The 15,013-nt window shown below is 35.0% G+C and overlaps 1 protein-coding gene across 1 annotated transcript; it reads right to left on the bottom strand.

Moving 5' to 3' along the window:
• Positions 1-7,639: 7,639 nt before the first annotated feature.
• Positions 7,640-13,963, bottom strand: LOC129809354 (ras suppressor protein 1-like). Its single transcript, XM_055859170.1, has 4 exons — positions 13,709-13,963; positions 13,172-13,545; positions 8,142-8,389; positions 7,640-8,077 (listed from the first exon to the last, which is right to left on the bottom strand). The coding sequence occupies exons 1-4, from the start codon at positions 13,854-13,856 to the stop codon at positions 7,984-7,986; spliced, it is 864 nt and encodes a 287-aa protein (XP_055715145.1). The 5' UTR covers positions 13,857-13,963; the 3' UTR covers positions 7,640-7,983.
• Positions 13,964-15,013: the final 1,050 nt, after the last annotated feature.

Here is a 15,013-nt window from a genome sequence, read left to right as displayed (position 1 = left end):
ACTTCTTTCACTTTTCATACAAATTTTCCAAGTATTTTTCAATTGAAAATTGTCCAAAAAATGACAGTTTTCATTGCATCTTTGTACCGAGAATATCATTTTTTCCGGATTTATAATTATTTTTGTACCAATCTACATTTCATTAGCTTTCAAATGGTACATTAGAATTGGAGAAACTCCTAATAGTTTTTTTGCAATTAAATTTTAAACAACATGCTCCAAATTGGAAATTTTCATGAACTTTTGATAGCTTTCCGAGCTTCCGAGAAATTCTACTCAAAATTGTTCAGCAAATCGCCACAAGATTACGCGTCGCATTTTTCACCATGTCTTTCCTTTTCTCTCTGACCTTCAGCACGCCTGCAGTTTTTTGCGATCAGGCGGAGGAGAAAAAAGAATACAAAACTCATCCCATGCGTGTGAGAAATCTTATGAATTACAGCTGAGCGAATTTTTATGATTTTCACGATCAGTCTCGTTGTTTCAAAAAATTGTAGAAAATCATAAAAATTTTGAATCGTCAATCGTCATGGGCATTTCACAAAACCAGCTAATATCGGTGACTACATAATATGCGGATATAATTTTTCTCGGAGAAGAAAAAAGTCAGTGATAAGCCTAAATGGGCTTATGCTATGTGTGATTCTTTCATTGCAAATTCGAATTGGGGGCAAAATCGAAGTCCAGATGACCTTATGCTAGCTGAGATTTATTACAGGAAACCTCGAAATACGTGCAACTCGAGGTCGTTGAAAATTGAAGAGTGCACATTCGATTGTCAGAAATGCACAAAAATACATGTAAAACTTTAATGCCAAAATGGCTCAGAAACTATTCCGCAATCCGCGAGTAATACTGCGATCTTCAAAAATCCGCGAAAAAATCCACGGTCCGGGAAAATCCACAATAAATTCTGCCGGCTGCGTAAATCCGTCAGAAATTCTTCGGTCCGCAAAAGATTCCGCGATCCGCGAGAAATTTCGCGGTTCGCGAAAATTCGTGAACGATTCCGCGATCCGAGAAAATCCGGGAGCAACATCGCGATCCACGCAAATACACGAAAAATTCCGCGGCCCACTAAAATCCACGAACACACCGCGATCCGCGAAGTTACAAAATAAACCTAAAAGTAGCGAAAAAGCATAACATGATTTCGAGACTACAATAGAAAACCCGATTTTGAAATGGAACTTTTGTGAAGGAGAGAAAAAATGAGACATGCATGTTTTACGTATATCTTTGTCTCTAAAAATTGATAAAAAAAAATTAAATTTTCAAGTGACAAAATTTCTATTTTTATTTTCTTCATAGTCCAAAATTTCTATTTCTTCAAAGAACACGTGCATTTGACACATTTAAAAGATAGGGGGAAACAGGTTTATTTTTTGGCCTTTTTTGGTACGGGAAAGTACTCTCCTTTCGAATGTTCATGCCTTGGAATAATGGGAATTTTCTTTTATTTTTCGTATGAGACTTAGGGGAAAGTCGTCTGCCTTTAAATGCAGCAGCCTTTAAATGTTGCGATTTTTTCGTTGTTCTCAAAAGCATAAATTATATTCTATTAACTATTAGGTAGCTATCCATCATCCTCACAAATCATCAAAAAATGGAGAGCCTAGCTCCTATTTCCTAGATGCTAGATCAAAAAAAAATGAAAATGAGCTCTAAACTGTAATTTTGATGTTCCACAAATCATGTGATTTTTCATAGTAAAAATCATTTTACAAATAAATCTTCCATTGTGACACATAGAAGGTTAATCAGGCTTAATATTTCTGTTAATACATTTTAGTTCAGATGACACAATTTTTGTGGGTGTCAAAAATTTGCAAATATCACCCTGCAGCAGCCTTTAAATGCTAATGTCGTGTGCCTTTAAATCCTATCTTTCCATACATCAAAACATGTGAAATCGAACTCCTACTTTTCTCTGACGAACGTCATACAAATACTTATAACCCGCTATCTTGCTCCGGCCGGGATGTTTCAAGTTGACAATTGTCAACTTCAATGGCATTTTCTTCCAAATTTTCAAGTGCAAACACAGAAAAATGTGAAGAAAAGTTATTGTTTAATGTCTTTTGACTGCAGTGATGATTTTAGTGAGTGCGTTAGGCTTCAATCTAATCATTTATAGCCCATTTAGTTTTATTGATTCAATATTCTCAGTGAAAAAAAAAACATTTAAAGGCAGCTGCCTCGCGTTTGAAGGCAGACTATGCCAGCTGCCTTCATACAAATTGACATCACTTTTTTAATTTCCTCAGAAGGAAAAACTGAGGACTTGTAAGTGCTAAAGGAGGTAATCATATACGCCGAATGAACAAGAGAATTTTTTGGTGTAGTAGAAAATAAAATCCATTTTGTGGATTCTTCAGAAAAAAATCTTAAATTTGGAACTACACTTTTCGTTTGAAGGCAGACGACCTTCCCCTACACATTTCTATTAAATATTAGTTAGCTTATCATCAATATTTATGATTATGTGATAATTATTTATAAGTCTCTTAGGAAAAATAAAAGAAAAATCACGCTATTCGCAGGCATGAACGTTCGAAAGGACAGTTCTTTCCCCTAACCCTTACGATTCGAAATTTAAAAACTTTACAATCTTGGCAGGTCAAACTAATAAATAATTAACATGACCTTTATTTTTCCTCCATTCTTTCCAAAAAAACATGTTCTTCTTGGGAATCTTTAAAAACGCATCCTGCGATTTTTTTATTTTTAAATATGTTTTAGAGGCCGACTCGGTGATAATTTCATATAAGAAAATACTGTTGAATCAAAGATTTTTCAAGGTCAAAGGTTAAAAATGCTCTAGAGAGCGTATTTTTAAACCGAATAGGGTGACATTTGGTATAGTTCCAATGATTATGCAATTTCTTACAATTCTGAAAAGGGTATAATTTTTTATGAATCCATATAATAAACCAGTTTGTACCCTCAAGGAGTAACAAAAAGATTTTCAATATTAGTAACTAATTTGTTCCGAAAGTCACCATCGCAGCAAGAAGGACGTTAAATTTGTGGCATTTTTCAAGCTATAATATTTACGGTTTCACTTTTTTTTAATTCGAGATTGGCGAGATTTTTCTCCTCCTGCTACCAGCACTGGCACCTTAACTATAGACCTTAACTGTTAGACGAAACGGACGAGATCTTTTAAATTGCATTAATTTGTTCCCGATAATTGGAACAAAATGTCTATATTTTGGTTCCGACTTTTAGCAACAAATTTGTACTTTTTAAGAGAGGCAAAAGGATTCCCCATATTAGTAACGATTTTTGTTCCAAAAATTAAATCGTCCACGGATACCGAAAATTTTTGAAACGAATATGTTACAAATGTAGGGATAGTATTTTTATAAAAAAAATCTACAAATTTGTTCCTGACAGTGGGAACAAAACAGTAGAGCGCAACAAAATTCTATTCTAACTCACAGATCAAATTTGTATAAAACGAAATCTACTGAAATTTGTAGGTATTCCACCGTATCGAAACGGTTCTAAAAGAAAACTTTTACACAATTGTCACTATTCTTAACAAAACCGTAAAGAAAAAAAAATATTGGAACGAATAAATATCTTTTTTAGGTACATATTTGTTCTGTAAAAAATTGTTCTAAAGAAAATTTTTACCAATATTTTGGTCAGTGTCCAAAAGTTTTTACTGTGATTGTGCAATTTCCCAGCAAAACTTCGATCTGCAATTCTACACTTTTGAAATTTTAACGTTTCTTGTCATTCAATCGGATACTTCGTGTGGCTTCGGGATAGTCGTGCGACTTCGTGAGCATCGCGAATTTCTTTCGTGTTTTCTAACCATTTCCTTCCCCTTCGTATTTTCTATTATGGCTGATTTAATAATATTGTATTATAACATTATAATAATATTGTAAAAAAGAGAGTATTCACGTAAAATTGTTGAATAAAAATTGAATTTTAAATAAATTGAAATACATATTTTTATGTAGTTAAAATAATGTTTAGAAACATTAGAAAGGGTAGAAGAAAATCTAAATACTCTAAAGAAATTCTGCCGATAATTTTAAAATTTTCTATAGAAATTCTGCAGAAAATTCTGCAGAATTTTCATACAACGATCGGATCCACCTTAGAACAAAATTCTGCAGAAATTCTGCTGATTTTTCGGCAGTTAGTAATTCAAATCTGACGAATTTCTGCAGAATTCTGCAGAATTTGCCGGGTGGGTTGCTAACAATACTACAATTGGACTTCAGATTAAAATTAGTTATAGTTTCATAACTGGTTTATTATATGGATTCATAAAAAAATATACCCTTTTCAGAATTGTAAAAAATTGCATGACCTTTGGAACTATACCAAATGTCACCCTATTCGGTTTAAAAATACGCTCTCTATAGAGCATTTTTAACCTTTGACCTTGAAAAATCTTTGATTCAACAGTATTTTCTTATATGAAATTATCACCGAGTCGGCCTATAAAACATATTTAAAAATAAAAAAATCGCAGGATGCGTTTTTAAAGATTCCCAAGAAGAACATGGTTTTTTGGAAAGAATGGAGGAAAAATAAAGGTCATGTTAATTATTTATTAGTTTGACTTTCCCGTACCAAAAAAAAGGCCAAAAAACAAACCTGTTTCCCCCTATCTTTCAAATGTGTCAAATTCACGTGTCTTTTTTGAAGAAATAGAAATTTTGGATTATGAAGAAAATAAAAATAGAAATTTTGTCACTTGAAAATTTAATTTTTTTTATCAATTTTTAGAGACAAAGATATGCGTAAAACATGCATGTCTCATTTTTTCTTTCCTTCACAAAATCTCATAATGCATCGCAAGGCTAAAAATCTGCCTTTGGGTTTTCAACCTTTTCAATGAGTTTTTTGTGTGCTCTGGGTCTGGGGAGCGCTTCGGAGAAAAATAGACAGACGATGAGCGTGAACAAAAAACAGTAGAAAAAACGAGACAGCTGATGGCGGGTGATGACTCTTTTCACCACCAGGGGACATCACGGATGCTTTGAGTAGCTCCGCGAGAGCTTGAATCTGGAGCTTTTTTTTCCTTGACGATCCTCTTAAGGGTATCTGTGCTATAATTGAAATTCAAGTAGATTTTTACACTATTTAATTTCGGCATTCAATAAACGAGCAGTACAGTCAAATTTGGTCAGCAAAAAATTCAAAATGATCAGTAAAAAAACAAAAAGAAATAGTTATTAAAAAATAAAAACTTTTACTGGCCACATTTTATTTTTTACTGACCACTTTTTTTCATTTTACTGCTCATTTTTCATATTTTGCTGTCCAATTTTCGTTTTTTACTGCCCTTTTTTTTAAATTTTTTACTGACCACTTTTAATTTTTTACTGACCACACTTTGTTTTTTTGCTGACCATTTTATTTTTTACGGACTACTTTTAATTTTTTTACTGACCACTTTTAACTTTTTAGTGACAACATTTTATTTCTTACTGCTCAATTTTAATTTTTTACTGCTCATTTTTAAATTTTTCACTGATCAATTCTAATATTTGTACTGATCAATTTTAATTTTTTACTGACCACTTTTTATTTTTTTCTGATAATTTTGAATTTTTTACTGCCCATTTTTAATTTTTTACTGCTTATTTTTAATTTTTTACTGATAACTCGAATATTTCTACTGATCGATTCGAAGTTTTTGCTGACCAAATTTAACTTTTTGCTGACAAAATTATACTTTTCGCTGACAAAATTTTACTTTTTACTGACAAAATTGAAATTTTTTACTTATCATTTCGAATTACCTATTTGCTGACCACTTTTAACGTTTTACTGTTGATTTATTCTTTCCCTTTAATTTCTAAATATTGCAAAATTTTGACAAGAGTTGTTTCACATGATACACGTTTGGGAAAGAAGTGTAAATCCATTAGAACGAAGTCCTTTTTAGGTACAGATTTTCAAAGTTCACGGTTTCGAAATTTTAACGATGAATATTTTTCGAACTTGAAACTTATCAGTGAAATTTGTATGTACTAGAAGAATGAAGCAAGGTAAAGCCCCGTCAAATCATTGCTCTACCTGCCGATTTTACTCGGAGGTTTTTTGAATTTTAACGGTATATTCTAGTACATTCAGAGAAAATCTGCAGATTCTCGGCAGAATTTCTCCCTAGAAAATCTGCATAACCTCCATTACTTCACAAAAATATTGTTGATTTATGAAGAAACTGTAGAAGTTATAAAGAAAATTGTATGCTCTGCTTAACAAGCATTACCGAGGTCACATTTTAGATAAGTAAAAAAACTGCGAGCAAAAATACTAATTTCTTAAAAATCGCCAATCGAATAATACAAAAACACGAAATTTTGGTCGACACTCTGTTTAAAGTTTTCACTTCACTTTTCTCTACTTGTAACACGGCGTCGCAGAATTCTTTATTTTATATAAACACCGTGATATCACTAAGAATAACTCTATAGAATTTTGCAAACTTCAGTGAAAAATTTTTCCATCTCTTCTGACACATCTTGTCTGGAAAGTCTGGAATGTAGAAAAAATCTACAGAATATCTACAGAAATTCATCAAAGATTCGTCATAAATCTGCCGAAATATTCTGACGAATTTTGTCCCAAGCCCAAATAAAATTCGTAAGAATATCTACAGAATTTATCTGCAGATATTCTGTAGAGGTGTAGATTTTCTCTACAGAAATCTTAAAGATATCTGCAGATATTATTTGACGGGGCTCAATAGTAGATTTTTATTTCGAAAAAGGGATTTCGAAATAAAAATTTTCTCATATAAATAAGCCTTTAAGTACAAAATCTTCGACACAATTCCTGAAAACTTTTCATAAAATCCTAAAGCTGAAAATGGATTCGTGTTAAGCCTGTTAAGCTTATCTAAATTATCCTGAAAACAAATCTAAACGTATTCATTATACCCATATTTCCTTTTTTTCATTTTTCTTTTGACCCAGCATTTTTTTTTAATTTTCGATTTTAGGATTGAGAACACTTAATAACGTGTATTTTTTTCTAAATCGAAAAAATAAAGGACTGTAGAAAGCGTATTTCTTAACCGTTTGGAACAAATTTAGGTTTGTTGGAAAGGTCTTGGAAACTGTGACTCAAGGGATTATATCAGGTGATGAACTGATTATAACTTCAAAAGCAGAAGCTATAAAACAACAAAAAATGACGTATTTTTTCGCCAAAAGACCTTGACAAAGAAGTCCTTGAATTCTAAAAATGAATGAGTATTTTCTCACTATTTTTTTTCTCAATAATTCTATTCCAAGAGCACTTTTTTCTCAAGCACCAATAAAAATAAAATAAACTGCGCCTTCCTATTCGAACTTCCATAGAAGCCCTAGATGATTATCATTAATTTCCAGACGTCTTTAAACAGTTTCCTAGTGAAATTTTGCTATTCAACAGACATCCATAAATATCCAATATGAGATTCAAGAGTCATTGGCAGAAGAAAATTTCTTAAGAATTTTCCACGACTCACAAATTACAGGGCAACGTCCAAGACAACTTGTAATTTTCTCATCTCCCGTACATCCATCGCAAACGTCTAATTCTGGTAAATTATGATTACCCAGACGCAGTCTTTGGAAGGTTTTTTTTATTCCTTTCCCAACTCCAATAAAACTACGCATGAAACAGTTTGTTTTTATTCACAAAATCTTTTTTTTTTTTTAGTAAACAATACATTAAAATTAATATTTTAGTAAAAAATTATAAATTAATACACAGAAGCAGTGTCGGATTTTCCGTTATCCATTCAAAATTTGAATTTGACGTTTTAGATGACACACGACCGTTCCCGAAGATACTCGAACGTTGATCTTCGCTTGTTTTTTCGGGATATTCTGTCACTAATTAGGCACTCGTTTCTTTTTAAAGCCACAAATCGGGATTATTGCATTTTCTCGTTATTCCGGCTAATTAATACGTAAGTTTAAGTATTTCCGATTTTGGTTTTTTTTAAGGCAATGGGACTTAGGATCTTGCTCGGGAGGCTTTCTTGCTTTTGTCAGCTTTCGGTGGGACAGTCAATCCACTCCTTCCAGCTGCCGCATGGCGATTATAAAGTCTGGAAAGGAATTTTAATCTTCAGGAAGGTAATTTTTTTTAATAAATTAAATTTCTTGTCATACATTCTATACGCCTCGGATTTAATGTAATCGAGAACGTGACTTATCCCCAAGAGATATTGTTCATTAATATGCGTAGCCCATGGATTTTCTTCCATCTTAAGCACAGATTTATTGCCCAACAGGTCCAATTTGGCAATTTCCGGAGGCAAAAGTGTTAAGCGATTGTTTTGAATATGAAGCTCTCTCAGCCGTGTCAGCTCCCCAATCTCTCGAGGGAGTTCCAAGATATCGTTATCGCGAAGTCCAAGCTGAAATAGAATTTATTAGGATTTTCTGGAAGGAATTGGGAGAGATTCTTCTAAACCTTGGTAGATTGTACCCAAATTTAGCGAATGAACATTAGCGCTAACGACCTAAGAGCAACGCCTCTTGAAACTAACCTTAAACGAGCATTTTTTACGTTTTTCTCGTAAAATAGTTATAAATCCTGATTGAATTGGAAGAATTTTACCAACGATGAACCAAATGAAAGGTCTTGTAAAATACTATAAATCCTAAATAAGAGAAGTATAATTAATTAAAAAATAGTAAAATACTTTTAAAACATTTACTCTTAAATTAAGAGTTTTAAAACAATAAAATGAATATAAAAAAATACTGTTCTTCCCAAGAAATGAAATTAGACAAAGCGGGGGATGACCTATTCGTAATAAGGTTGGTCTTCTATAAAAAAAAACCTATCTGAGGTAAGTAGCCCGTCAAATAATATCTGCAGATATCTTTAAGATTTCTGTAGAGAAAATCTACACCTCTACAGAATATCTGCAGATAATTCTGTAGATATTCTTACGAATTTTATTTGGGCTTGGGACAAAATTTGTCAGAATATTTCGGCAGATTTTCTGACGAATCTCTAAACGAATTTCTGTAGATATTCTGTAGATTTTTTCTACATTCCAGACTTTCCAGACAAGATGTGTCAGAAGAGATGGAAAAATTTTTCACTGAAGTTTGCAAAATTCTATAGAGTTATTCTTAGTGATATCACGGTGTTTATATAAAATAAAGAATTCTGCGACGCCGTGTTACAAGTAGAGAAAAGTGAAGTGAAAACTTTAAACAGAGTGTCGACCAAAATTTCGTGTTTTTGTATCATTCGATTGGCGATTTTTAAGAAATTAGTATTTTTGCTCGCAGTTTTCTTACTTATCTAAAATGTGTACTCGGTAATGCTTGTTAAGCAGAGCATACAATTTTCTTTATAACTTCTACAGTTTCTTCATAAATCAACTATATTTTTGTGAAGTAATGGAGGTTATGCAGATTTTCTAGGGAGAAATTCTGCCGAGAATCTGCAGATTTTCTCTGAATGTACTAGAATATACCGTTAAAATTCAAAAAAACCTCCGAGTAAAATCGGCAGGTAGAGCAATGATTTGACGGGAGAGTTTCGATAATCTTACGTTCCTTTGACGTTTTAGTTAAAATAGTCTTAAGTTAGCCGAATATTTAAAATACCGTGAAATATTGTGTAAAATGGCATTTAAAAAGAGGAAGGTGATTTTTTTTCAACAAAAATCAGACCTAATTCAATTTATGCAAAGCAAATTGGTAAAGATTCTAAAGAGAGATAACTGTGTCACCGGTGTGCCGATCTGTCGATGTCTTTCAAAAATGATGCCACTTAGCCGATCTCATGCCGATCTGCCGATCTCTGGCCAAATTGTGCCGATCTGTCGATATCTTAGCAAAAAAATGCCGATCTGCCGACTTTAGCCGCAGATCGGCACTACTTTGCCGATTGCCGCTCACGGTTCACTCTGAGAGCCACTTATTCGCAATTTGAAGATTCTCGTTAAATGTTTATTTGGCTGTAAGAAGCATCGATCCAAAACCGGAGAATTATGGGCGGTTTGTGGAGACAGTCAAAGAGATCTCAAGGTTGTGCATTATCAGGGGCTTGCGCAGTAGGATTCTTTTAGTAGTGCTTCGATAGATCTTGGTAGTGCACTAGCCATGTTGTTGCGAAGAGCCGTGGAGGACGCTGGGTATCAATTGTTGAGGGTCTCAATCTCATTCGCAGTAGTCATCAGGCCTAAAGATAAGTACGACACCTCGGCAACGACCCCACCACTAACAAGACTCTTTCAGAAGTCACTGTGAACCAAACGACTTATCAGTTGCATGGCAAAGTTGGGATAGGAATACCACCGCTAAGCCTTAAACAATTCGAAATGTCGCTTCAAAGACTAATAAAGTGATGAAAAAAAGGGAAGCGGCAGGCATTGACGACCTATACTCGCTTAACTGAACTTAGGACCCGTCACTGTTGACTGTATCCTTAAATTCTTTAATCATTGCTTACATCATCGCATGCGATTTTGTTAGGTCATAGGTATGTTTGGACGAAATGTTCGCCTGGACCACCTCCAAAATATACCCAAAAATTAAAGAAATCGTAGGAGTCGTTTTCGAAAAAAAAACATGGTTTTGGAAGGGATGAAGGAGGGTGGGGGGAAAATAATAAAAAAACGTCTGGAGATATCGTCTTTTTATTGAGGGTCACTGAAGACCGGAACTTGATATCTTTTACCGTTTAAGCTCCAGGACATTAACAGTCCCAGCTTTGGGGGATGCTCAAACTCACGAGAGCCAGCCCACTGACACTTCGTTTGCCGAAGCAACTCACTTTAATTTGCATTCGGAAATATCTGAGTCTTTACGGGATTATTTAGATCCAAAGACAATGACCTCACTCAATTTATTGAGGACGGTTTCGAGAAAAGTAAAATCACAGGTCTAGCCCTCGCGGATCTGTCCGCAGCCTTTGACACAGTAAACCATAGAATCCTTCTTTCAAAGATCTACAATCTCATAAATGACTGCGGCCTCGCACAAAATTGGGGTTCTCTTAGAGAACTGCAGATACTTTGTTGAAATCTCAACCACTGCCATCGCCATCCAAGGCCTTCTTGTACGCAGATGATTTGACTCTAGCTGTTACGGAAAACACGCTTCAAGACGTGGACACCTAGCTTAGGACCAGCCTTGTAGAGTTTTGCAAATTCTACAAGGAGAATCAACTAAATCCAAATTTCTCTAAAACAGAGGTAAATTGTATCCATCTGCGTTACAAGTGGGCCAAGACTCGCTTGAACGTAAGATGGAAGTCACTTTCGACCGAACTCTTCATCCAATTTCAGGCCTATTAGCCTACTACCCTGTCCTTCGTATCTACTCGCCTACTTTCCCTGTTTTCGAACTAGTCTGATTTTCGCAGAGGCTATAGGATTTTTCCGTCCCTCTTAAAGTAAATGTATCGGAGGCTATCGATCTCAACCGTTTTGTGGATTTGGAGTTAGTCTTGCTAGACTTCATCGCGGTTCCGCGGATTCTCTTATGCCTTCTTAGTTTAGTCAGCGTTCACAATTTGTTAAATATGAGGACCGAAGCAAGTAAGGGACCAAGGATTCAATTCTTGGTCCCTCCCTCAATGTTTTCTCTCTTCATAAACGACCTTCTATCTGCACTACTGGGTTGATCGTATCAGATATATGTTGATGACATCAGGGTGTGTTGAAGGCGATCCTTCCTACCCTTACTTGGCATTTGAAATTATGAATGAAAATCTAGCGCGTATCGAGCACTGCTTGTCCGTCTACTACTTCCCAAAAAGTCCCAAGCTATTCCTATCTCTAAACAGAGATCAGTTAATCAGAGCCTATGCCCTATCCTTCTTCACGATAACGTTATTTCGTATGCTGATCAGGTGATTAGGAACCTTGGTATTGTTTTTAACAAAACTATCTTAGTCTGTTCCTCCTACTTCCAGTATGCCGTAAAATTAACTATTTCTTGTACACCGTTCGACGTTTCCGGACATCACACCCTATAATCTAGCCCGCCTACTCCTCTAGCGAGCGCTTTTACTTCCTATTTTCTTTTATGGAGCTGAACTCTTTTTAGCTGACCGTTCTTCCTTCAGATGCATGCTCTTGTTTATCTGCACCGTCTGGTAACGAGTGCTTACCCTGAATACCTGGCTTCTCATTTGACGAAGGGTAGGTCCTTTAGGGTTCAACGATATAGTTCCAAAAGCATCACAGGACGCAGGTATAATTCCCTGCCCCATTTAAAAGTATTAGTACTTTATGTAAAAATTGGTCCATTTTCTTTTCTACCTTTTTACTTGCTCTCTTAAGTGATCACTGTTTATACCACTTTCCTTCAAAACGTTAATACAGATTATTAAATCAAAGTTTTTCCCATTAATTGTCAATTAAGATTGTTAAATCGGCTTTCAAAAGCCAATTCGTAATCTTCGATGACTTTAGTAATTAGTTTTTGATCATTTTATGCCCAAATGAAAGGTCTTGCGAAATACTTGATCTTTTTAGAACATTTCAAGTTCGTCAAACTGACTTTATGGGCGCTATTACCCAAAAATCGTTTTTTCTAACACATAACCTGAAATATCTTAATCTGTAATAAACCGATTTTGATGACTTCTTTTGCATAATTGTAGAGGGCGCTAAAACCTATATTTTACACCAGAAATCAGCAATAAATCGCAATTTTTACTAAAATTAATGCAAAAAACTACGAAAAAAATATGATAATTAATCCAGGAAGATAGATTTATAAACCTTTAGCCACAAATAGACTCAGACTGATCCTCGGGGATCATCCTATGTCCTCATGAAAGTCCTGCGAAAGGAAAAACAACTCAAAATTCGCTTTTTGGCCCTCTTAACTCTTTCGTCTCTTTTGGGACTCTCGTAGCCAAAGCAGCATATGAATGTTCTGTGAAAAACAATGTTTTTTAATTATTTAGAACTGATAAAAATCCTATTCTTGTGGATGATTACAAACTATAAGGATGTCCAAATGTAAGATATTTTTTATAGGACCTCAATTAATTCCTGAGCATAGATATTTTTGATTAAAAATTGTGAAATTGGCTTGCAGCATATGCTGCGGTCCGGAAAGAGTTAATCGATTTTTCTCCGGGTTTTTCAAGTATTTAGAAGAATCTCACCTATAATAAGCTGAATCTAGCTTATTTTATATTTTTTGGGGGGAAAACTCACAATTTGGAGGTTTTTGAGCTGCCCAACTTCTTTCGGGAGATACTCAAAGTCATTGTCACCAAGATACAATGCCCTTAGAGTCTCCATCATGAAGAAATTCCCAGGAAGGGTATTCTCATTGAGATTGTTGTACGATAAATCCAGAACTTCGATGACAGGGAAGGCGCCAAAACCTCTGGGAAGCGTGTCCAGACGGTTGATTGAGACATTGAGAATTCTCAATTTTGGCATTGAAGATATGGACACTGGCAGTTCCTTTAGATGATTATTGGAGAGATTGAGGATCTCGAGATTTGTGAGATTGGCCAGACCAGGAGGCAATTCCCGGATTTTATTGTGGCTCAGTGTCAATCTCGTGATATATCCCATACTCACTAAAAGTGAAAAAGGTTTTTAGAGGGCTAATTGTGTGGGAAAATCCCATTTTTCTGGGCATCTGTCAAGTGGAAATGGGCGTGTTTTGGCGGATTGAATTTGAAAAGCTGAAAGGAAAAACCACTACCAAAAAAGGAATAAATTCCAAAAGTAGCAACTTACGTAGGCTGGGACATTCTTCAAGGGTGGATATATTGAGATCCACCAAATCAATCTCTCGATTTTGAATTTCACGAGCCTCCGAGAGGATTTTCTTCACCTTAGACATCTTGTTTGACACTGGTATACATGACACTGGAGCTGTATTCATTTTTTCTTCAATGGTGTTGTAAGAATTATTTTATCTATCTCACCACGATACCGAACACTCTTGCGCTTTACACATTCGCACTCACCGAGCAACTTACGAGCATTTGACTGTCGCATATTGCCTCTTTCTGTGCACAAAAACACGATGGCGTTATTTTAAAAATTCAAAATGACCAATCAACAACGGACAATCCACAGCATCAACATTTCAACAATAATCAACTAACCCTCCAAAACAATACAAAGATTTCAAATGACTTCCTCAGCCTCAAACGGTCTAATCTCCAACATATTCAAAACCGAAAATCATAAAACTTTCATAGAGCACATTCTTGATGCATTCTATTCAAAAATAAATACTGTCCATAAATTTCCCATCATCTAGGCCAATGTTAGACGCACAAATAAAACCCATATTAATCTTCACATTCCTCCCCCCGCCAACCCACTTTGTCGCACAAAATCAACAAATTCCCCAGCATTAATTTCATTTAATAAAAAAAAAAATGAAGGAGGTCCAACTGAATTGCACTTACACATTGATACGTTGCCGTGGAGGCGCCTGGTACTACCATTTTCATTAAAGTTCAATGTTAATGGATTATCTCTCTGCCAGCTGTTTCACTAAAGAATTTCAATTGCTACCCAAGAGTGACGTCATCATCACTGCACTTTTCAGGGACACTGCAACATCAAAGGGGCTACGCAGTCTAACATCCTGATTACAGAGGTTTTGGGTTGGCCAAAAACGTTCTAGGAACTAGGGCAAACAGTTAGAGACAGCGACTTTGAGTATTCGGGCAATTCCTCATAAATGTTTTGTCCTTATTCGCAAATGACCTTGAATCGTTCCTGATACTGTTTTTTCAAGGTCGAAAGTTAAAAATGGTCTAGAGAGCGTATTCTTCAATCGATTTGGGAAAAAACGGATTCATTTGAAAGGTCTTGGAATTCTGTACATATTTAAACCATTTCAACCATTTACCAGTCGATAATAAAACGATAGTGAACTGTCGAAGTTTATTATAGGGTAAGTGTGCCGAATTTCGGCATAGTTGCATGCAGGCCCCAAAGTTTCAAGTTTGAAATATAACATTTTTAATACAAAGTGATTTTTTTTATTACTTCTTCTTAAGAGGTGTTGCTAGAACCCTTGTA

This window comes from Phlebotomus papatasi, unplaced genomic scaffold (genome assembly GCF_024763615.1).
Source record: "Phlebotomus papatasi isolate M1 unplaced genomic scaffold, Ppap_2.1 HiC_scaffold_68, whole genome shotgun sequence".
In the NCBI taxonomy this organism is placed as follows: Eukaryota; Metazoa; Arthropoda; class Insecta; order Diptera; family Psychodidae; genus Phlebotomus; species Phlebotomus papatasi.
Note: the sequence above shows the minus strand (reverse complement) of the source record. Positions and strands in the feature narration are given on the sequence as shown.